The following is a 23,396-nucleotide window of genomic DNA, read 5'->3' as shown; positions in this document are numbered from 1 at the left end:
TTTGGATTATTTTACTTTTTTTTGGATTATTTTAGATTATTCTTATCTTCATCAATATCACTGTGGAAAGGTGTTAGAAAAAATATTAGAAAGAGAAACTGAAATTCATAGATTTTTGTTTTACTTCCTCATCGTCAATGCAGGATGCCTATGTTGTGGGGCACTGAATGCCATTCCCATAGGAATGATCGTACTGTGAGGGCTGGCCTAGTTAAGAGCTAGACTTGAGGGCCAAGATTCATAATGAGGAGAACCTGACAGATATTTTATTGTGGAGGGACTGCAAAAGCTTCGATGCTTATCTGGGAATTTGGGATAGGCTGAACTAGATATCTGCCCTAAGGTAAACTTTTGGCTAAGTAATCATTGTAAGCTCTTAAACCTTGGATAATTTGGTCATTAGCTTTGTTGAGTACTACTGGGCCACAAAACGCCTTTTGACTTATTCCTAGTTTGGATCTTAACATGTTATGGGATAGAAATAAGGTGAAGTCTGGGCTGTCGTATCATTTGGGGTCTTCAAGTCTGAATGCATGTGTATGGGACTTTATTTGGGTCCAGAGGAAAAACATAAGCATATAATTTATAGATGTAAACAAAGTGTCTCGAATTTTAACTATGAACTGATTTAAATAAATCTGAAAATAGGACATTTTAATTTTAGCTTTTCTTTTTTTTTTTTTTTTTTTAAAGATCTTGTTTATTTATTTGAGAGAGAGAATGAGATAGAGAGAGAGCATGAGAGGGGGGAGGGTCAGAGGGAGAAGCAGACTCCCTGCTGAGCAGGGAGCCCGATGCGGGACTCGATCCAGGGACTCCAGGATCATGACCTGAGCCGAAGGCAGTTGCTTAACCAACTGAGCCACCCAGGCGCCCCAGTTTTAGCTTTTCTGAATATAAATTCCTTCCTTTGTTTGATCAGATCTATAGTATCTGTATTCCAACAAAATGAAATACCAAGAAAAATACATTATAATGAATTATATTTAATGTCATTTTCTCATGAATCTTATGATAGGAATTATGTTTATGGGAGTTTGGGACAGGGAAGCAGAATAAAGAAGGCCAAGAAAGAAAAGAGCATGAACCTGGGCAAAAGGTAGAGCAAGTCTTTAGTTGCTTATCTTTAATCTTGCTTTCTGTGATTGAGTGTACTTTTAATAAAGGATTGTCTGGAATCCTGCTTGGTTCAAGATAATTTCCATTTCCTCTGAGCAGTGAAAATCAGTGAGTACAGCTTAGCAATTATGATAGGATTGATTTTTTTTTTTAATCTATAATAAGAGGTACAGACCTGTTGAAGAGAGTGGGTAAATTCTTGTTTTCTGGAGGTAACACCTTGTCTTTCATTCAAATTAGGGAGTTGGGCACTTGGGATGAGATCTGATGGTGGCCCAAGACTCTTGTTTACAATCCATTATGAAGCCTGGACTGGTGAATCTCATTATCTGTGGCCAGCCTTGGGAATTTAAATTTTACAAAATTGAAAAAAAAAAAAAGAACAAAATTTGTATGAGTGATTTATTAGTTTCTTCCCAGATCTTTGTCTTTTTCTCTCCTATTTTCTCCTGCTCCAATTTTTCTAACCATCTGGTCTCAATACCCGGAGGCAGCTACATTTTTTTTAGCTGCTTAAGTGTTATTTTCCTCTCTTGTTCTAAAAAAAAAAAAAAAAAGCTTAAAAAATTTCTATAGCTAGTTTTTAAAATTGACATCTACTGAAAATGAGGACTTAGCACCTTTATGTACTCTCTCATCATTAAATTGTGATGTATATGAACATGTAACTGTATATAATGTGTATGTAATCCTTAAATATAATATGTAATAAATGATATACAATAAATTTATTATAATTTTTGCTTAAACTAGTATTTTTAATGTTTGTGTTATTGTGAGAACCAAATAAGTAATGATTATATTTCCTTTTTTATATGACTTTTTGAGTTTTGTTTGTTTGGTTAGTAATTTCTCTTTAACCTGCTACTTTTCTGTTGCTATGATTATTTCTGCTCTGTTAACAGAACTCCACTCTGTGGTCAGATACATCAGGAAATCTGTCAGTAAAGTTTTAAGTTTTTTTCTCCTTAGCTATCTTCTTGAAACCCTTTATCTTCTTGGCTCTAATTTAAGCTGGTAGCTTCCCTTCACCATCATCCTAGGGAATTTACTTTGTCTCTGCCCTACAGCAGATCTCCCTTTTCCTAGATCCCAGGTTTTGTTTTGTTTTTTGATACCTTACATGTCTGAACATGTTTTTATTCTCCCTTGCCTTGATATTATACCTGGGTATGGAATTACTGCTTGAGAGCATTTCCTTCAGAGACTTGAAGGCGCTGACTTCATTGTCTTATGGTTTCCTCTGTTGCTATTAGGGAGTTTAAAGACATTTTGATTGTCAGCCCTTTTATAACATTTTCCTCTTCTGTAATATTTCATAAGCCTCTTTTTCCTGATATTCTGAAATTGACCATACCTTGATGCATATATATTTTTTTAATGTACTTTGTACTCATTAGGTCCTTTAATTCTCAGGATTGGTTTTCTTCAGTCCTGGACATTTTCTTGTTTTATTTATTTGATAATTTCCTTCTCTGTGTTTTCTCTCTTCTATAGGAACTTCTGTTATGTTGGATGTTGGACCATATAATTTGATTCTTTTATATTTTTTCTCTTATTGTCCTGCCTCCTTTCTACCCTCACCCGTTTTTCCTTTTTGTTCTAAGAGATTTCCTCAATGTTACCTTTTAACTTTTTACTCAGTATTTCTGCTTTCAATTTTGTAATTTCCAAGAGCCTTTTTTGCTTTTTAAACAGTATATTCTTTTTGTTTTTTTTTTTTTAGATTTATTTACTTTTTGGAGAGAGAGAGAGAGAAATGTGTGAGCAGGGGGAGGGGCAGAGGGGGAGAGAAGCAGACTCTGTGCTGACGGGGGAGGCTGATGCGGGGCTTGATCTCAGGACCCTGTGATCACAACCTGAGCTGAAATCAAGAGTTGGACACTCAACCGACTGAGCCACCCAGGTGCCCTGAAAACAGCATATTCTTGTTTTATGTATGCATGTTTTTTAAATTAATTAATTTTTTTCTCAGTTTTAATTAGTTCCTGGCATTGTTTTTGTTTATTCCTCAATCTTTTTTTCTGACAGTGATCTGCGGATGTTTATTTTACAATAGGAGTACTAGAAATCTAATCGCAAAAAGCAAGCTCTGTGTGTATGGGTGGGCAACTCAGTAGTAGGTTTCACTGTAGTTTGCTAGCAGGCTTAACTTCTCCTTGGTGGAAAACTGTTACTATGTTATAGGTTCTTTGGTTACCATATTATATAGTTTCTTTCTCAGTTATTCTGTAGATGAGTTTTCTTATTGACTCTGTTGGGAGGTGGGCTGGGGATCCTGTTTTCACTTTGTTGATTTTACTTAATACTTGTTCTCAGTTTGTTACCTTAACCTATTCTTTGTAAGTTTACAGCCTTTTGGGATCAGTCATTGCAAAGTACAAGTATCTCTGTCTTGCCTGGGTCAGTGAATGGTTCTGATTGCTTTGTACAGTAGCCGCCCCCCCCCTTATCCTCAGGGGAGATAGTCCAAGACCCCCAGGGGATGCCTAAAACTGGGTACTACCGAACCCTATATATATATATATACACACACTATGTTTTTTCCTATATACACATATCTATGATAAAGTTTAATTTATAAATTAAGCACAACTATAAGAAAATAGAACAATTATAATAATCTACTGTAATAAAGGTTTTATGAATGTTGTCTCTCAGAATATCTTATACTGTATTCACCCTTCTTGTGATGATGATATAGGTGATAAAATGCCTATGTGATGAGATGAAGTGAGGTGAATGATGTGTGTATTGTGACATACTGTTAGGCTACTATTGACCTGATGATATGTCAGAAGGAGGATCATCTGCTTCTGGGCTGCAGTTGACCACAGATAACTGAAACCACAGAAAATGAAATCGTGGATAAGGGGGGGGACTACTGTGTATAAATTTTCCGCATTGCTGTGGAACAAGCTCTCTTTTACTGGACGTCCTTTATATAAGTTATTTAGACTTGAAGTGAATCTCAGAATTTTAGAGTTATTAGGCAGTACGGATTCCTTCCCTTGTTTGAGCAGATCTCTAAGAAGATCTGTGAGATCTATATCCTAGGAATCGGGTTGTCATATTATGGCTTATACCTTTGAATAAATTAGATTGGGTATAAACATAAGAAGCTATATGGCTTTGTTAAATGTATTGGGTGGTTTCTGTTTTATCAGAGTATATGGTGATAACTTGATTTCTGAAAGATCTGTTGATATTAGGGTAAATTCATCAGAAATTAGAAAGTTGCATATATTTTACTATCATTTGAATAATATTCTTAATCTAGATTTAAAATTCATTATTAGCAAAAAATAAAAAAGATAAAAAAATAAAAAAAGTAAATAAAGTTAAAAAAAATTCATTATTAGCAAGTTTTTTGTTACCTGTAGTGGGACTTAGAGATCTGTTTAAACTTTTGAAATAACTTTGCAAATGAAATTCATAACTTGGTAACTAATTGCTGTAAATAGTAGATACTAGTTAGGGTTCAATATTTTTAAGATACAATAATTTGTTTTTTTAAAACTATTCTAGGTAGAAGAATACATGTTCACTTTTAGTGAACAAGAGCATGTTCCCAAACTCAATTTTGGGTCGCCCGCCTTTCACCCCAAACCATCAACAACATAATAACTTCTTCGCCCTGTCACCAACTCTTTATTCACACCAGCAGCTTATAGATGCACAGTTCAACTTTCAGAATACAGAGTAAGTATGGTGATATTTTGGTCCATATCATTTATAAATTTTGTTTTCTACTTCACACAACCCCTTTTTTTTTTTTTTAAAGATTTTATTTATTTGCGAGAGAGAGGATGAGAGACAGAGAGCATGAGAGGGAGGAGGGTGAGAGTGAGAAGCAGACTCCCTGCTAAGCAGGGAGCCTGATGCAGGACTCGATCCCGGGACTCCAGGATCATGACCTGAGCCGAAGGCAGTCGCTTAACCGACTGAGCCACCCAGGCGCCCGACACAAACCCTTTTTATATGAAACATTTGAAGTTAAAATGTCATTGTCTTGTGTTCTTTTGATCAGTGAAATATACTTAGTTTTTATGAAATTGGTTTTTTGTTTTTAAGGTAAAAATGTTTATTACTACTGTTCTTTATGTGTTTTTGGTAGCTTGTCAAGAGCTGTGTCTTTACAGCAGTTGACATATGGAAATGTCAGTCCAATACAGACCTCAACATCTCCGTTATTTCGGGGAAGGAAGTAAGTACTTCTTAATTATTTTAAAAGAAGAGTTGGCATGTCTCAGAACTGTAGATCAGTGTTTCCTGTATTAAGATTGGATGGGTACTATGCCCTAAATTTTATTTTCTGGAACCTGTGCAATCAGTCCTATCGGAGAATTTTAAAACTTCTATATATTTAAAAAATATTAGAGATATTTTTGTTGATTTATTCCTGACACAGCAAATTTTAGATGGAATGAAGCTATATTTCTTCAGGATACTACTTTGAATTGAGATATTAACTAAATTAGATGGTTTTCTGTATTAGTTTGCTAGAGCTACCATAACAAAGTACAACAGCAACAGAAATTTATTTTCTCACAATTCTGGATGCCAGAGGTCCAGAAGATCAAGGTGTTGGCAGGTTTGGTGTCTTCTGAGGCCCCCCTCCTTGGCTTGTAGATGGCTGCCTTCTCTGTGTCCTACATGGTCATTCCTCTGTCTGTGTTTTCTGTGTCCTAATCTCCTCTTCTTCTAAGGACACTAGGCATACTGGATTAGGGCTCATTTTAATGACACCATTATAACTTTTTTAAAGGCCAAATGTCCAGAACCACATTTTGAGGTACTGGGAATTAGGGCTTAACTGTAAGAACTTCGAGGGTACACAGTTCAGCCCATAAATACCTTTTTTTCTAGTAAAGTTTACTATTTGATTTATCTAAATCTTATACAGGTAAGGTTCCGTAATAAGTATTAGTAAAAAATTCTGCATGACTTAAAGCTTTCTATAGAGAAATCAGAGTCAATTAATTTTAACCAATTAAAAGTAATGGATGTATTACAAAGTAATTACAATAGAACTTTAGAGATGATTATTAAAATAAAATTTGGCAGTACTTGTAAGATATTACTATTTAAAGCCTATGTAAATATTCCATAACTTTATGTCCAATTAAAAATAACACTAGCTAAGAATTATTTATTTATTTGTTTGTTTGTTTGTCGGTGAGTGAGAGAGAGCACGCAAGCAGGGGGAGTGGTAGGCAGAGGGAGAAGCAGGCTCCCCGCTGAGCAAGGAGCGTGATATGGGGCTCGATCCCAGGACCCTGGGATCATGACCTGAGCCGAAGGCAGACTTTTAACCGACTGAGCCACCCAGGCATCCCCCCTTTTTTTTTTTTAATTATTGATGACTCATGTAATTGGCATTGTTCTTAGGACTTTACAAATAATTTGATTAAGTTTCACAACACTCTATGAGGTATGTTATTCCTCTTCTGTTGAGAAAGATGAAGCACACAGAGGTTAAGCAACTAGTTATTCGGGTGGAAACACAATTGGGATTTGAACCCAGGTGGTCTGGCTCTAGATCCTCTGCTTAGAAGCACTGTGAGTTGTTCTTCAAAGTTGTGGAAAGCTATATAATGATGCTAAAAGTATTGACTTTATTCAGATTTTAATTTTTTTGAAGTTGTCTGGATAGCTAACTTGTGAATCACAAATGAAAACAAACTCCACTGGCTCATAGTGATACATATTTTAAAAACTAAAATTGGCATTCTCAGTAGAAGCTATTTAGCATATAAAGCTAAATCACCTTTATGTTAAAAGATATTAAATATACTCTTATGTTGTTAGCATTGTATACCCACTTATTTTGTGGATCAAGGAGTGAGGAATTGGGGTGATCCTAAAGGAGTGTTGTAATGAAAACCTTCAGGTGGCTATGACCCATAGAATTTTAGAGCTTAAAAGCAATCAGACCATTTCCCATGGCCTAAAGTATTATCTGTATGAACAACTTAATATATCAATGAAGTATTTTTTTAAACAAATAATTATTTTTTAATAATTTCCTTTTGCTTTATTATTTTGAAAATTTTATGCCTCCAGAAAAATTTAAAGAATAGTACAGTAAAACCCGGTATGCTCTTTACCTAGATTCATTAAAGTTGTGCTATATTTATTGTTTTTTTGGCCTCTTTTTCTCTTTAGCCCTACTTTTTTTCTAAACTTTTTCTATGAAAAAGTTGTAGACATCACTTCATTCTACCCCAAAGCACATCAGTGTGTTCCTCCTCATAACCAAGGATCTTCTCCTGTATAACCAAAATGCATTTGTCATGCCCAAGAAATTTAACATTAATATATTACTGTTATCTGAAATGCAGTTAGTTTTCATATTTCTTTAGTTGCTCATTGTCTTTATAGCTTTTTAATATGATCTTTCCAACTGATGAGCCAGAACATAGGTGGATTTAAAGAGCCTTTTTATATATATATAGAAATTTATTTATTATTATTTTTTAAGATTTTATTTTTAAGTAATCTCTACACCCAACGTGGGGCTCGAACTCACAACCTAGAGATCAAGAGTCATATGCTCTACTGACTGACAGCCAGGCGCCCCTTAAAGAGCCTTTTAAAATATATAACTCAGTTCACTTAATCTTATTCTCCCTGTGTTAGAATTTGGGTTTTTATTGTTAGTGTTTCTATGAATAGAAGTTTTCCTACAAAGTTTTCACTGGTGAGATAAAACATTGGGGGTAGTTCAAATGTAGGAGACTAACCCTGATGTACATATGTAGTTTTTTTTTTAATATGCATTATTACGATTTGTTTTTCCTAAGGTGTTTTTCTAAGGCATCTTTTGTGCTCACAATGAATATTTTAAGATTCATATAGAGCTAATAATGTGGCCTTGCTGTATTATTAGTCATTATTGGTATTTGTTATTTATATATTTTTAGTTGTTTTCTGTTTGTTATTAGAAAGTTATATCTTTAATCACTAAGGTATATTGCTTGTTTTCAGGAGATTAAGCGATGAAAAAAACCTTCCTCTTGACGGTAAACGGCAACGTTTCCATTCACCCCACCAAGAGCCAACTATAGTTAACCACATAGTGCCTTTATCAGGTGAAAGAAGATACTCAATGCCGCCATTGTTTCATACACACTATGTACCAGATATAGTCAGATGTGTTCCACCTTTTCGAGAAATACCATTTTTAGAACCTAGAGAAATCACACTGCCTGAGGCCAAAGATAAGGTAATAATAATGTAGATTTTAGTTTTACCTTTTGGGAAGTTAATATAATGTATTAAAAACATCAGAAATACCTAATGTTTTGGATTAAGTAGAATATGCCTTTTTTGCTCTGTTTAAACTATTTAACAGTTTTCTGTCTAAATTTGACTTTTTAAATTTTTTGTTAGCTGTTCTTTTATTTAAGTGCAGCTTTCATATCAGGAAATCAGATTTTCTCTGATTCATAAAAATCTGGATTAGGGCTCAGAACATTTGATTTCTTAGTTTAGAGAACTCTGTTGTTACTTATTTTTATTACAGAGAAACACATTTTCATGTGGTTATTGTAATAAAGTGTCAAAAAGCATTTTCTCTTGGGATATTTGTGTTTGTCATGAGGTTTTTGAATGTCAAAAATAGAGAATCCAGGAGTCACTGAGAAACTAATACATTCAGAGTGATAACAATGAAGAAAGATTTATCTAGCAATATTATTTGTGAAAAGCATTTCAAATAAATGAAATGAAGCTGTTAAATAATTTTTGAGAAATGACATTGTCATCATTGGGGAACAATGAGTTATTTAACCACTAACATTAGAAGCATATCCACCGCCCCACCACCAAAAAAATTCTAGGTAATTTAGAAGAGTTTATAACGCAAATATCTGCATTCTCTTGGCTTGTCTATGGCTTATATTTGCTGTTTTTGCATTTTCAAAGCTGCTCCATTTTTAAGAAATATGACATTTGTAGGCTGAGGAGAATGATCCTGAAGAGTGTAGTGACTTTGTTTTACTCATCTTTGAGTTCCTGGCAACAGCATAGGTCTGGAATATAGTGAGTGTGCAGAAAATGTTGGGTCAAAAAAAGAACGCTTGCTTCATTCTTTAGTTGTGCTGCTTTTTATTCCTTTATCATTCTTTCTTTCTTTGAGCTAGAACTATCATAAAGTTCATTCTTTTTAAGTGTATGATTCAGTGGTTTTTAGTATATTTGCAAAGTTCTGCACCCGTCACCACTATCTAATTCTAGTATGTTTTCATCATCCCCAGGAGAAATCTTGTACCCAGTAGCAGTCCCTTCCCCATCCCTAACCTTCCCACGCTGCCCCCCTGCCCTTGGCAACCACCAGTTGATTTTTTATCTCTATGGATTTGCTTATTCTGGACATTTCATATAAATGGAATCATACATTATGTTGTATTGCTTTTTTCACTTAGTGTATTTTCAAGGTTCATCCATGTATGTGGCATGTGTCAGTTCTTTGTCTCCTTTTACAGTTAAATAATATTCCATTGTATTGATATATCCTATTTTGTTAATGTATTCATCAGTTGACAACTTTGGGGCTGTGTCTGCTCTTTGACTATTCTGAATAATGCTACTATGAAAATCTGTGTACAAGTTTTTGTATGGACATATTTTCATTTTTCTTGGGTATATATCTAGAAGTGAAATTGCTGGGTTATGTGGTAACTCTATGTATAATTTTCTGAGGAACTGCCAAAGTGTTTTCTAAAGTGGCTACACCATTTTACATTCTCACCAACAGTGTATGAATGTTCCAATTTCTCTCCATCCTTGCCAGCATTCATTATTGTCTGTCTTTTTGATTATAGCCATCCTGGTGGCTATGAAATGGTATCTCATTGTGATTTTGATTTCCATTTCGCTAATGATTAATGATGTTGGTCATCTTTTCATTTGCATGTTGGCCATTTGTGTATCTTCTTTGGATAACTGTCTATTCAGATCTTTTGCCCATTTTTAATTGGGTTATTTATTTTTTATTGCTGAGTTGTAAGAGTTCTTTATAATTCTCAGTATTAGACCTTTATCAGATTTGTGATTTGCAAATATATTCTCCCATTCTATGGTTTGTCTTTTTCCTTTCTTGATGGTGTGTTTCTTTGAAACACAAAAGCTTTTCATTTTAATGAAGTCCAATTTATCTGTTTTTCTTTGGTTGCTGGAGCTTTTGGTGTCATATATGAGAAACCATTGCCTGATCCAGTGTCACAAAGATTAATGTCTGTGTGTTATTCTGAGAGTTTTTATAGTTTTAGCTCTTAGATTTAGGTCTTTGGTCCATTTTGAGTTAATTTTTATATGATATGAAGTAGAGGTCCAACTTCATTCTTTTGCTGTTAGTCCAGTTGTCCCAGCACTATTTATTAAAAAAGATTCTGTCATTTTTTTGTTATTATGAAGTAGGAAAGCAGTTAGGCGAAAACAGCAGGAGGGAGGAAGAGGCAAAGTAAAATGGGAAAAGACTAACTTGAGAAGTTTTGGTACTGTTCCCCCCAGCCCCCCCCATTCTTTCTCCTTTCTTTGCTTTCTCATTTTAAAGAAACTGTTGTAATACTATAATGTGAAAGCCTGTGGTGTAAATCAAATCTGACCAATTCTTGGAGTGAATATTAAGAATCTTTTACTATATGTAGGTTTTTAATGTATGTATGCAGGCTCATTTTTTATGGAATTTATAAGTATTGAAGCTTTCTATATTTTTGCATGTATTTATATGTTTAATAGTTAACTATTAGAACTAACTAAATAACTACTAGTTCTGCACATAGACTAAATATATGTTGAGTCTCAGTAAATTTAATAACATAATTTATATCAGTATATATCATCTAGTAAAGTGTGGTTCCATTTCAATAACTTTTTCTTTGCTTAATAGCATAGGAAAAGATTCTCTTAAATCTTACATTTTTGGAGTAAGCATTTATTTCAGAAAGATAAGGATATATTTTGTTGTTAAGCCAATTTCTTTGAGAGCTACTCTCTACTTGCCTAGTTGTAGGGGAAAGAAGGCAAGCAGTTAGTTCTGTGTTCATTCTTTAAGCGAACACTTTTAAAGAAAACTAACATTTATTGGTGTCTTTTCTCTTCTAGGCATTCTACATATGTTATGTCATTTAGTCTTTTCAACAACCCCATGACATGGATATTACCCTAATTTTACTGAGGCTCAGAAAGCTAAATAACTTGCTCAAGGTCACAGCTAGTAAGTGACACAACTGAGATTTGACCCTTGTCTCTGATAATACAAAGAGGAGGAACTTAAGATGCTTAAAATCAAGGGTAGGGAGATGACTTTCTTAGAACTGACTGTAACACCAGGTAATCTGTGACAGTAGCAGCTAATACTAATAAGTATCTTTCTTTGCCAGCAGTGTGTTCAATGATTTGTATTGTTTACCTCTGCTACAGTATGAAGTGAATGGGAGCTTCAGTGTGAAATAAAAATGGGGTAGTGGTTTCAGGCCTTGAATGCACAGTAGAACGCCACTGAAGTTTTTTGAGTAGAGGAATAGCACAATCAGATTGGCATTTTGGAGAAGATAGTTCTTGTGGTATAGTGGAGTTGAGCTTGGAATAAGGAGGGCCTGGAAGATGGATGATTATTACCTTGAAGGCTATTAAATTCATTCAGATGAAACGTGCTGAAGCTTTCAGTTATGGCATATGGTAGTGAGAAAGATGTGAGAGACCATGCATAAGGAAAATTGGTAGAATGTGTGGAATCATTGAATATAAGGAAGAGAGAGAGAGAGAGGCATTTGTGGCTCCAATGATTTGATTTTGGACTACTAACAGAAATAAGGAATATAGATTTGGGGTATATAAATTAATTGAGGAACTAGTCAAGAACTATTTGGAACCATTACAAAGATTTGTAATTTTTGTGCACTTGAGAAAGCTTGTATTCTGAATATTGCTCACTAAGAATATAGGGCTATGGGAAAATAGAGCTGGAGTAGGCTACTCAAAATCTAAACAATTTTGTAACCTAAACACTATCAAGAGTAATAACTGATGCCTTGGGAAATAACTTGGTTAGACCAGGTAGGCGGCTTAGTATGGCTGGATGCTGCTGCAGGGGATATTAAAAATATACAAAATAGAGTTGGGATACTGCCTTGTGGTGGACATTGAGACAAGGCAGTTAAAAGTGTAGCTCTGAGTCTGTGAGGCTGCTGTTAGTAGACACAGAAGGAAATACATCAGCAGAGAGCTGTCTGAGGCTGACGGGATGCTTTATTGAGTGGGAACCGTCAATATAGTGGGAACCCAAATAGGTGGGAACTTATTTTTAGTTGTGTTAGATCTATAAGGACTCCTACTGTGCAGCAGCCAAACGGAGGAATTCTTTTTCTTTCTCATGAAGGTTATGATGTAGAATTTCAGCTCCATGTTCAAATTAACTAACATGTTGAATTGATACCATTCACCTACTTATCAATTGTCTATAAGCTAATTGGTATTGTAGAAAAATATGTTGTAGTTGAATTGGCAGTATATATTTCAGAAGTAAAGCAGGGCCAGAGATATGAATCTTGAAGTCTCCTGTAATGAAACTCTTGGGAGTAGACTAGATTCTGTTTTTATTTATTATTCAACAAATACTTGTGAGTGCTGTTATCTATGTGCTACAATGTTGTACCACAGTGTTGTGCTAAATATACGTGGTCACAGTCTCTTTACCATATACATACAGTATAGTGAGAGGGAGAACCATTAAAGAATGGCCATTCAAATCACAGTTTTATTTATATATTTGTAAGTTCAGTGAAGGAAAATTGCAGTTCTGAGAGTGTTTTTGAGGTCAGGGATGGTCTAGAGGAGGTAATGTTTTAGCTGAGATCTGAAGGATGAGTACGGGTTAACTAGTGAAAGAGTGGTGGGGTTGGAGAGAATGCTTCAGAGAGAAGGAACAGTATCTTCGAAGGTCCCACTGTAGAAAGGAACATGGAGTATGCAAGGAACTGAAAGGAGGCCAAGGTGGCTAGAGTTTGGTTGATTAGGGGAGAGTGGCTGAAGTGTGGTAGGAGAAGTGGGGAGAGGGCCAAACACTAGTATATTATTTTGGTGTTCAACCTAAGAGCAGTGGAATACCATGCAGGGCGTTTTTTAGGCAGGGAAGAGAGGTAAGTTAAAATTATTTTTACTTCACTGTGGAATTTGAACAAGGATAGATGTAGGAAGTTATTGTAGTATTCTATTCTAGGTAAAAGGTAGTGGTGCCTTGAATTATGCAGTGTTGGTAGTTCAGATGAAGAGAAATTGTTGGATTTAAGCTGTATTTGGGAATTGAAATTGATAGGATTTGGTGATTTGATTAGATTATGTCACCTAAGCCTCTTGACGCTTGACATTTTGGACCAACTTTCTTTAAAGTGGAGAGGCTGTCTTGTGCATCTTAGAATGTCTAGCTGCATTTCTGGCTTTAACTCACTAGATGCCACCAATCCTGTTAAGAGAAATGAAAGTCTACAGACATTGCCAAATGTCCCCTAGGCGGGGGTGGGGGCTGGGGGTAGCTGGTGGGGGTGGGGTGGGGGTGGGTGGGTGCAGAATTGCCTTTGGTTGAGAACCACTAGATTAGATAGAGAAGAAGGTACTGAGGATTACTTCTAAGTTTCAGGATTCTACATGGATTCATGGTAGGTTCATTCACTGAGATGGAACAAAATGGAAGAGGAACAGTATTTATGTCTGTGTGTGTTTAATAGGAATTGGAGGATAAGCAGGGGCCTCATGAAGTCTGTGGACATGTTGTCTTTATCGTGCATTTTGAAACATCAAATTAGATATTAGAGATGAGAGTTTAATATTATAGATCTGAAACTCACAGGAAAGATACTGACCAGAAATGTACATTTGGTAATCATTGGCATATAGATGGTAATTGAAGCCAAGAGGGTGGATATAATTGTTCAGGGAGAGAAGAGAGCCTGGATTCAAGACTGAAATAGTTTGTGGAAAGAATGGGAAAACAGAAATGGAAACTAAAAGTATATACAACTGTTTTGGGGAAGTTTGGCTGTAAAGGGGGGGAGCTAAAGATTTGAAGTTGGAACAAAGGTGTTTTTTTTTTTTTTTAATTTTTAAGGTTGGAGAAACTTCAATCACATATAAACGTTTATGGGAAAGATTTAGTGGAAAGAGAGGAGATTGACTACTCTGCAAAGAAAAAAACAATCGTAATAAGTTTCCTCAGAAGTTAGAAAGGGCATGGATCCTGCTTATAGGTGCAGTGATTGGCTTTAGGGAAGAGAAAAGCTTTTTGGAATTGGAGGATAGGAGGGGAGGATTGGTGTAGATAACCAGGAAGTTTGTAGATATGATATGGAGAAGTTAATGTGGCATTCCCATAGTTGAGTGGCTTCTTCCTGTTTTCATTCTGGGTTATTGTGCAAGGTCATCTATTACGAGTGGGGAGAATGAAGTGGGATGTCCAAGGTTTGAGAATAGTGGGGAAGGTTTGAAATAGCATTGACTGACTGCAGGAAATCAAGCTGTGAAATAGAGAAATAGAAATAGAGGAATAGAATGGAGAAGACTTGAAACAGTACTTGCTGTGTAGTGTAGAAGACCGACCTAAGATTGGTAATAATGAATTTATTGTAATTAATAATATATCAGTCAGCTGGTTCAGCCAGCTCCAAGGAAAGATTTTGTTAGTAAAAGTTTTAATTACTTTGAAAATTCATATTCTTCGTTTTGAAACCTGAAGATTTAAGTTTTTGAGAATGAATACGCTCTGAATTTACTTTTTTCCCTCCATTTTAAAATCTTTTGTCTGTTTTTCAAGTTGCTGTATTAACAAACAACTCTTTAAGTAAAATATCTGAATTACCTTTCTGAATTAACTTTTATTTCACTCTAGCTTTTAGGTGAATATATGGTTGCCTGGACAAAAAAGAGGCTGTAGAGGAATCAAGAGTTAACCAAGCTCCTGAATTCTATCTATTATAACTGTTCTTTGGAAATTCTGGTTAGTTTGAAGATATTAATTGAATTGAAGTAATTGATTTTGAATTTTTAGTTGAGATGAGGTTAGGCTGAGGTTTTCTTGGTATTGATTATAAAATAAAAAGATGATTATGAATGAATTACTCAAGATATCTTGTATAATGTTTAATTTTGGAGAGGAGAAAATTTTATGGATCCTCTTGGCACCCTTGGAGGAACAGTTTAGGGACAGTTAGAGATCTCTTAGAGGCTCTATCTTTAAAAAATTTTCTTTTAAATTTCATTATTGCTCTTAGAAACAAATTTAAAAAGGGAATGTTTGTAAAGCGTTAGCTCACTGAATTTCAAATACAGTTGGCCCTTGAACATCACAGTGATTAGGGGCGCCAACCTCCTACGCAGTTGAAAATCCTTGTATAACTTTTGACACCCAAAAAAATTCTGCTAATAGCCTACTGTATGTTACATGTATTATATACTGTATTCTTAAAGTAAGCTGGACAACAAATGTTAAAATCATACAAAAAAAAAATACAGTACTATACTGCATTCATTGGAAAAAGTCTAAGTGGACCTGTGCAATTCAAACCTGTGTTGTTCAAAGGTCAACTGTAGTTAAAATGTGTATGCCCACATCTCCTACCTACCTCCTTTTTTCCAGCTTTATTGAGGTATGATGACAAAAATTGTATGTATTTAAGTTGTACACTATAATGTCTATAAATTGTGAAATGACTACCACAATCAAGCTAATGTCCTTCACCTCACACAGTTACCATAGTTTTTTGTGGTGAGAACAACTAAGATCTACACTCTTAGCAAATTTCAAGTATATAATGCATTATTATTAAAGTCACCATATTGTACATTATATTTCTGGAACTGTCTTATAACTGCAAGTTTGTATGCTTTGACCAACATCACCCCATTTCCCCCATACCTCCCTGCTCCTGATAATCACTGTTCTACTTTCTGTTTATTTATTTGACTTTTTAAGATTTAAGATTTAAGATAAGTGAGATCATGCAGTATTTTATTTTTATGTGTAGCTTATTTCATTTAGCATAATGTCTTCCAGGTTTGTCCATGTTGCAAATGGCAGAATTTCCTTCTTTTGTAGGGCCAAATAATATTCCATTGTGTGTGTGTATATGTGTGGGTATGTATGTATATGTATATGTGTATATATGTGTATATGAATGTGTATGGGGGTGTGTGTGTGTGTATATATATATATATATATATATATGCCACATTTTCTTTATCCATTCATCCATTGACAGACATTTAGGATGTTTCCGTATCTTGGCTATTGTGTTTAATGCTGTAGTGAACATGGAGTGCAGATACCTCTTTGAGATAGTGACTTTATTTCTTTTGAATATATACCCAGAAGTGCTGGATCATATGGTAGTTCTATTTTTAATTTTTTGAGGAGCCTCCATACTGTTTTCCAGTATGGTTGTAACAATTTACATTTTCACCAACAGTGTGGAAGGGTTTCCTTTTCCTCTACATCCTGGCCAACACTTGTTACCTTTAACTTTTTCATAATAGCCTTTTAACAAGTGTGAGATGATATCTCATTGTAGATTTGATTTGCATTTCCCTGATGATTAGTAATGTTGAACATCTTTTCAGGTACCTGTTGGCATTTGTGTATCTTCTTTGGATTCCAAATGTTTGTTCAGGTCCTTTGCCCATTTTTAAATTGGGTTATTGATTGATTGCTATTGAGTCATATGAGTTTCTTACATATTTTGGATATTAACTCCTTATTGGATCTATCATTTGCGAATATATTCTCCCATTCTGTAGGTTCCTTTTTCAATTTGTTGACTGTTTCTTTAGCTGTGCAGAAATTTTTTAGTTTGATGTAGTCCCACTTGTTAATTTTTAGCTTTTGTTGCCTGTGCTTTTAGTGTCAGGTCCAAAAAAATCATTGCAAGACCACTGTCAAGGAGCTTTTAGAGTTTTACAGTTTCAGGTCTTACTTTTAAATCTTTTTTTTTTTTTTTTTTTTTAAGATTTTATTTATTTACTTTTAAATCTTTAATCCACTTTGAGTTGGTTTTTGTGTTTGGTGTAAGATAAGGGTCCAGTTTCATTCTTTCACATGTAGATTTCCAGTTTGCCCAACATTGTTGAGGAATATCCTTTTCGTATAATCTGTCCCATTGCATAGTCTTGGCACCTTTGTCAAAGATAAGTTAACTGTGTACATATGAGTTTATTTCTGGGCTCTGTAGTGGTCTGGTGTCTGTTTTCATGCCAGTACCATACTGTTTTGAATACCATACCTTTGTAGTATAATTTGAAATCAGGAGTGTGATGTTTCCATTGTTGTTCTTGCTCAAGATTGCTATAGCTTTTCTGGGTTATTTGTGGTTCCATGGGACTTTTACCAATGCTTTTTCTATTTCTGTGAAAAATGCCATTGGAGTTTTGATAGGGTTTGCATTAAATCTATAGATTGATTTGGACTTTTTAACAATTTTAGTTCTTCCAATCCATGAATGCAGGATATCTTTCCATTTATTTGTTGTCTTTAATTTCTTTTGTCAATATTTTATAGTTTTCATCGTAGAACTCTTTCCCCTCCTTGGTTAAATTTATTCCTAGGGCTCTATCTTTATAACGTATGTGTCAGAAAAGTTTTGAAAGCTACTGATATGTATTTTTCTGTAGAAAATCTAGGCCAGGACTGTACACAATAGATCCTCAAGTGAAAGCTTGTTTTGTTTTGTTTTTCCATTCTCCTTTTATTTCTTGGTCAAGTTCAATAATAATATATGCCTAAAAGCAATCAGACTTAAGGGAAGGAAATCAGTAATTCAAAGTGCCTAATTAATGTGCCAGTTTATAAATTAAGAAGACTCTACTCCACACAAAAACAGTAATTTAACACAAAAACAAGGAGTGTGTTTTTGGCATGACATTTTCCTGATTCTATTTTATTTTAGTCAATTTTAAGAGAAAGGGAATTTAACATCAGTAACGAATTTAAACTTTTATTATATATCTAGCTTTATTTTTCCAGAGTTAACGTATGTAACAAATATTATGGCAATCTTTGTTGCCTGAGGGGAGAGAGCAGGAGAGAGCCTGAGGAATTGATAGTTTTTGTTGAAATGTTTATGAATTAATAACTAATGTTTTCTGTACCATATTTAATTTTATTGCTCTTGTCTTTGAAAGCTTGTTTCTGAGTTGTGTTTGTTGTTTCAGATAGCACTTATATTTAGTCAAAAACCTGTTACCGTTTTCATATAGTATATGATCAGGTTTTGGTAATCCCAGCTGAAAGGTTTTTTTCACTTTCTTTTACATGGGGACCCAGCTAACACGGACAAATGTAGAAGCTGCTGAGAATGACATGTGAAAGTTATACCTTAAGCTTTATTTATTGACACATTTAAAAGCTTTTCTGAATCTCAGTCTATACTTGTCCTTGATGACTTGTGTTGACCTAAGACAGTAACTTCATTGGTAATTTCTTTGAGCCTGACTTTGAAGACAGGTTATAATATTTTTTAGGGAAAATGAACATTTATATTTGGAAGAAACATTAATTTTAGTATTTTATACTGTAGGTAAATATTTTGTACAGTTTTGAACAGATACAACTTTTATTTATAGTGAGAAAGAGATATCTTCTACAATTACTTTAAATTAAAGTAATAGATCCTGGAAGGCAGCCTAAACAGGTAGTATTGTAGAGATTGAAACAACTTTAAGAGTAATCTATTATATGGATACTTTGTTGGAATAATTTTTTTAAACCAGTGATGAGGAAAAATAGGCTTCTGAGTGAAACAAAAGCAAGTTCCTGAAGTGCCATTATTCATAGTCACCTTGGTATTACATACATGATTTGAATATTTGATGCCTGATACTCATCAGCCAAGGAAAATTCATATCATACATTCCGCCCCCCCGAATTATAAGAACATTGAGCCATCTTCTGAAATATTTCTCTAAATTTAAGTAGTAGAAGTCTTATTTCAGCATGTATGTACATTTATTTTGAGTTTTGTCTCATTTGTACTCTATATATGGTGTCTGTTCTAGGATGCAGGAACATAATTTGATAATGTGAATCCCTAAGTAAATAGCTAGATAATGAGAATTCTTTTGTATAGAAACCTGTTAGTGCTCCATTATAGCAGTACTTGAAAGAGAAGAAACGTTTCCATGAATGTAAAAAAGGGAAAGGAGCAAGTATATAGAATTTTATATTTTTCACATAATCATGAATTTTTTTGTATAGGAATGTTTCTATATGAATATCATTTGGATGAAAGAACTTCATAAATATGATAAAATTTTATTTGAGCATTGTTACAAAGAAATTTCTTTTTGCTACCCAAGAAATGTAGTTATATGTAGGATAATACCTACTATTAGTTCTAGGATTGTGTTGATCTGCCTAACTGATTCTCTAGATCATGGGGTCGGCAAAACTTTTTCTATAAGGGCCAAATAGTAAATATTTTAGACATGTGGGCTGTGTGGGGTCTCTGTTAAATATTCTTTTTTCTTTTCTCTCTTTTTGAAACAATGCTTAAAACATGTAAAAATTATTTTATCTTACTGCCTCTGCAAAACAGTTCAGGGACAGTATTTGGCTTACAGGCCATAGTTTGCCAGTCCTGCAAATCAATAAAATTTAATTGTTCAAGTGTTATTTAAAATTTTATATTAACCACTTTACTGGCCACTTCTTTCAAATCTTTTATAAACTTGGATGCTTTTACTTTATTTTATTTTAAAAGATTTTATTTATATATTTGACAGAGAGAGACATAACGAGAGAGGGAACACAAGCAGGGGGAGTGAGAGAGGGGGAAGCAGGCTTCCCGCGGAGCGGGGAGCCCGATGCGGGGCTCGATCCCAGGACCCTGGGATAATAACCTGAGCTGAAGGGAAACGCTTAACGACTGAGCTACCCAGGCGCCCCTAAACTTGGATGCTTTTGAAAAGGTTTTTATGGAAAATATCAAATATATACAAAAATAGAATATAGTATCATAAATCCTCATATTACTAAGCTTTAAAAACCACCAACATAACTACCAATTTCATTTTATCTGTACCTCTCTTCCTCATTTGTTTGAAGTACATGAAAGGTATCATATCATTATATTCACAAATATTTCAGTATTTTTTGTTATCTTTTTAATCTATCCTTTTGCCTATGCCATACTTTCTTGTTTACTGTAGCTGTTATAGTAAGTCTTGAAGTCTGATAAGGCAAATCCTCCAACTTTTTTCTTCCTTTTTTTTTTCTTTTTGGCTATTCTTGGTCTTTTGCCTTTCAAATAAAATTTAAAGTTACTTTCTCAACTTCTAGAAACAAACATGCTGGGTATTTTATTTTGTTTTGATTGCATTGACTGTGTAGATTAATTTCAGGAGCATTAACATCTTAACAATAGTTACCTGATCCATGAACATGGTATAGCTCTCCATTTATTTAGGTTTTTAATTTCTCACATCAGTGCTTAGTAATTTTAAGTGTACAAGTTTTATGTATCTTCTGGTAAACATATTTCTAAAATACTTACTGTTTTTTGCTGCCTTTGATAAGTTTTTAAAATGTAGATTTCCAATTCTTTTTTGTTAGTACTAGTATAGATACTTTATAGTCACTTATCTTTTTGGAAAATAAAACATAGGAGAAAAAGCCTTGGCTTGATGTATTATGTTAAAATTTCCAATAGTTTTGTGGACATGTCTTTCTGGTGTGCTTTCTTATCTGTAGGAGTGTTAGTCTATTCTCAGTTTTCTTATAAAAACTTTGTATGAAGGGCACCTGAGGGGCTCAGATGGTTGGGCATCTGCCTTGGGCTCAGGTCATGATCTGAGGGTCCTGGGATCAAGCCTCACATTGGGCTCCCAGCTCAGCAGGGAGTCTGCTTCTCCTTCCTCTGCCTCTCCCCCTGCTCATTCTCTCTCTCTCTCTCTCTTACCTGTCTCAAATGAATAAATAAAATCTTTAAAAAACAAAACAAGACAAAAAACCAAAAAACTTTGTATGAAAATTGACCAGAATCCTTTTTAGGCATTATTTCTTCAAATATTTCTTCTGTCCTCTTATTCTCACCTCTCTGAGATTCCAAAATTTGCATTTAACAAATACAAATACAAATGAGATGCCTTTTCCTGTACTACTTTTAAATTAGAATGGTTGGGCAGACTAGCTTTCCTAGATTTATGGCTTTAGGAATCCTCTTCTATAGTTATGTAGTATTCAGAAATATACTGTCTGACACTTTTTCTCTCCTTTTTCTTTACTTATAGCTAGACTAGGATTTTTCAGCATTTTGGGTCAGATAGTCTTTGCTGTGAGCAATTGTCCCAATTCATTGTAGGATATTTAGTGGCATCCTGACCTCTAACTACTGGATGCCAGTGACCACCCTATGGCACCCCTCTTGCCCCCAGTTATGATAACTAAAAATGTTGCCAGACATTGTCATATGTCCCCTGAGAGTCAGAATCATTTTAGTTCTAGACCGTGTTTTCTTTGCCCCTTATGGCTCTCTACTGTTTAGTTTAGATTTCTCCTGGCAGTTTCTGCTTGTGTGTTGCTTTGTCTTAGAAGGGAGCTTTCACTTTGTTTTGAGATTTCTGATCTTTCTGTGATCCTCTTGCATTTACCTGTAAACTCTCGCATGTAGCCTGTGAAACTCCCCCAGTTTTGGTTGCTGTTCCACCCTGAATTGGATTCCTCAATTTGAGGAAGGGGGCAGGAAGTACTACCTATAGGCAATTTGATTTCTGGATGGTCTGGCTTCAGGACTGTCCAAAATCTTTTTCCTTTTTTTCTTCTTAATGTTTCTGGTACCATGCGGGTCTTGCTGCTATTGGTATTTAGTTCCAATTGCTCATATTTTGGGGTTCATGAGTGATACGTAGTCATTTGTTTTGTATTTGTTGGCCCTCTTTTATTTTATTTTGGTTTGGTTTTATATGTTTGTTTTATTCTGGTTGCTCTATGTTTTTTTGGAGGGAGGGTTATTAAAAACTATTAAAATATTAATGTTAAGTATATTAATATTGTTATCAAAGGGATATTAAAAAATGATGTCTCTTTCATTGTCTAATTGCCCAGACTGCCTCTGCCTTCTTAAAATGTGTATTCTAAACATGACAAAAGAAAATGTTTTATTTTTTTGTCCATCTATTTAAAAATTCTTTTTCTTTTTTTAATTAAAAAATTTTTAATGAAGTACAGTTGACATATAATAATATGTTAGTTTTAGGTGTACAACAGTGATTTGATAATTATATGTGTTAGGAAATGCTCACCACATTAAATGTAATCATTCTGTCACAGCAGTATAAAGTTATTACAATATTATTCACTACGTTCCCTATGCCCTGTCTTTCAACCCTGTAACATAGTTATTTTGTAACAAAGTTTGTATCTCTTAATCCCCTTCACCTATTTTGCCTATTCCTCCATGCCCTCCTTTTGACAGCCACCAGTTTGTTTTCTGTATGTATGAGTTTGTTTCTGTTTTTGTTTTGTTTATTTGCCTGTTTTAAGAAAACATTTAAATGATGGGTGAGACTAGTGCTTCATGGCACATGGGCTCTGGGGAAGGCCTAGAGAGGGAGAGGCTGAAAATCCAAGAGAGATATGGAAAAACTCATGGAAGTATTTGTGCCCTGGAACAAAAGTATTGGTAGAGGGATTAACTTTGAACAGGGGAAGAGAACAGTTTGTCTGACAGAAGAGATAAAGAGATGAGATTCATTCAGGTATGTTAGTTTTCAGAACTTTGCAGTTAGGAAGCTGAGGAATGTTACATCTGCTATTTTCAATTTTCTTAGTAAACTTTATGTAAAGTTATTTGCTACAGAGAATGAGGTAAGTATAGGGGACTTGAGGAAAGTAGTAAAGATTTTAGAACGATGATGGTGAAAAGTGAGAGCAAAATCTAACCAGAGGCATGGAAGCCTGAATGATGCTAAGGACCAACCTTAGGCTAGACTTTATAAAGTTGAAAGAGGTCAGTTTTGTGATTTAAAAATTTTTTTCAGTTTCATGTTCTGATGTAAGAACTTGGAAGGTGGTTGTATAGACCTAAGATTAAGATTTTTCAGGACATATGTTAGATTGAGCATGACAAGGGGATAATGTTAAGGCATGACAAAAGAGTGGTTCAAGGGATGCACTTTGTGGTATAGACTGGATAGGGAAAGAAATTATACCACTCAGGTGCTAATGAGCTGGGAAAAAAGGGAGGATTCAGTAAAATTCAGGTCTTCGTGGTTCTGGAACAGGTATGAGG

At 34.6% G+C, this 23,396-nt stretch overlaps 1 protein-coding gene across 4 annotated transcripts in view; it reads left to right on the top strand.

Moving 5' to 3' along the window:
- The window catches only part of TENT2 (terminal nucleotidyltransferase 2), a 68,071-nt gene that overhangs the window by 2,364 nt on the left and 42,311 nt on the right, over positions 1 to 23,396 (top strand). For 3 of the 4 annotated variants that reach the window (XM_036098184.2, XM_078067141.1, XM_078067139.1), the window contains 3 exons: positions 4,648 to 4,821; positions 5,237 to 5,326; positions 8,110 to 8,347. In XM_036098184.2, coding sequence (XP_035954077.1) covers positions 4,685 to 4,821; positions 5,237 to 5,326; positions 8,110 to 8,347 — 465 coding nt within the window. In that variant the 5' untranslated portion in view covers positions 4,648 to 4,684. Of the gene's footprint in view, positions 1 to 3,006; positions 3,026 to 4,647; positions 4,822 to 5,236; positions 5,327 to 8,109; positions 8,348 to 23,396 lie in introns of those variants that run through there. The other variant, XM_078067140.1, reaches the window with a different exon arrangement.

Source organism: Halichoerus grypus, chromosome 2, assembly GCF_964656455.1.
Source record: "Halichoerus grypus chromosome 2, mHalGry1.hap1.1, whole genome shotgun sequence".
NCBI lineage: Eukaryota > Metazoa > Chordata > Mammalia > Carnivora > Phocidae > Halichoerus > Halichoerus grypus.
Note: the sequence above shows the minus strand (reverse complement) of the source record. Positions and strands in the feature narration are given on the sequence as shown.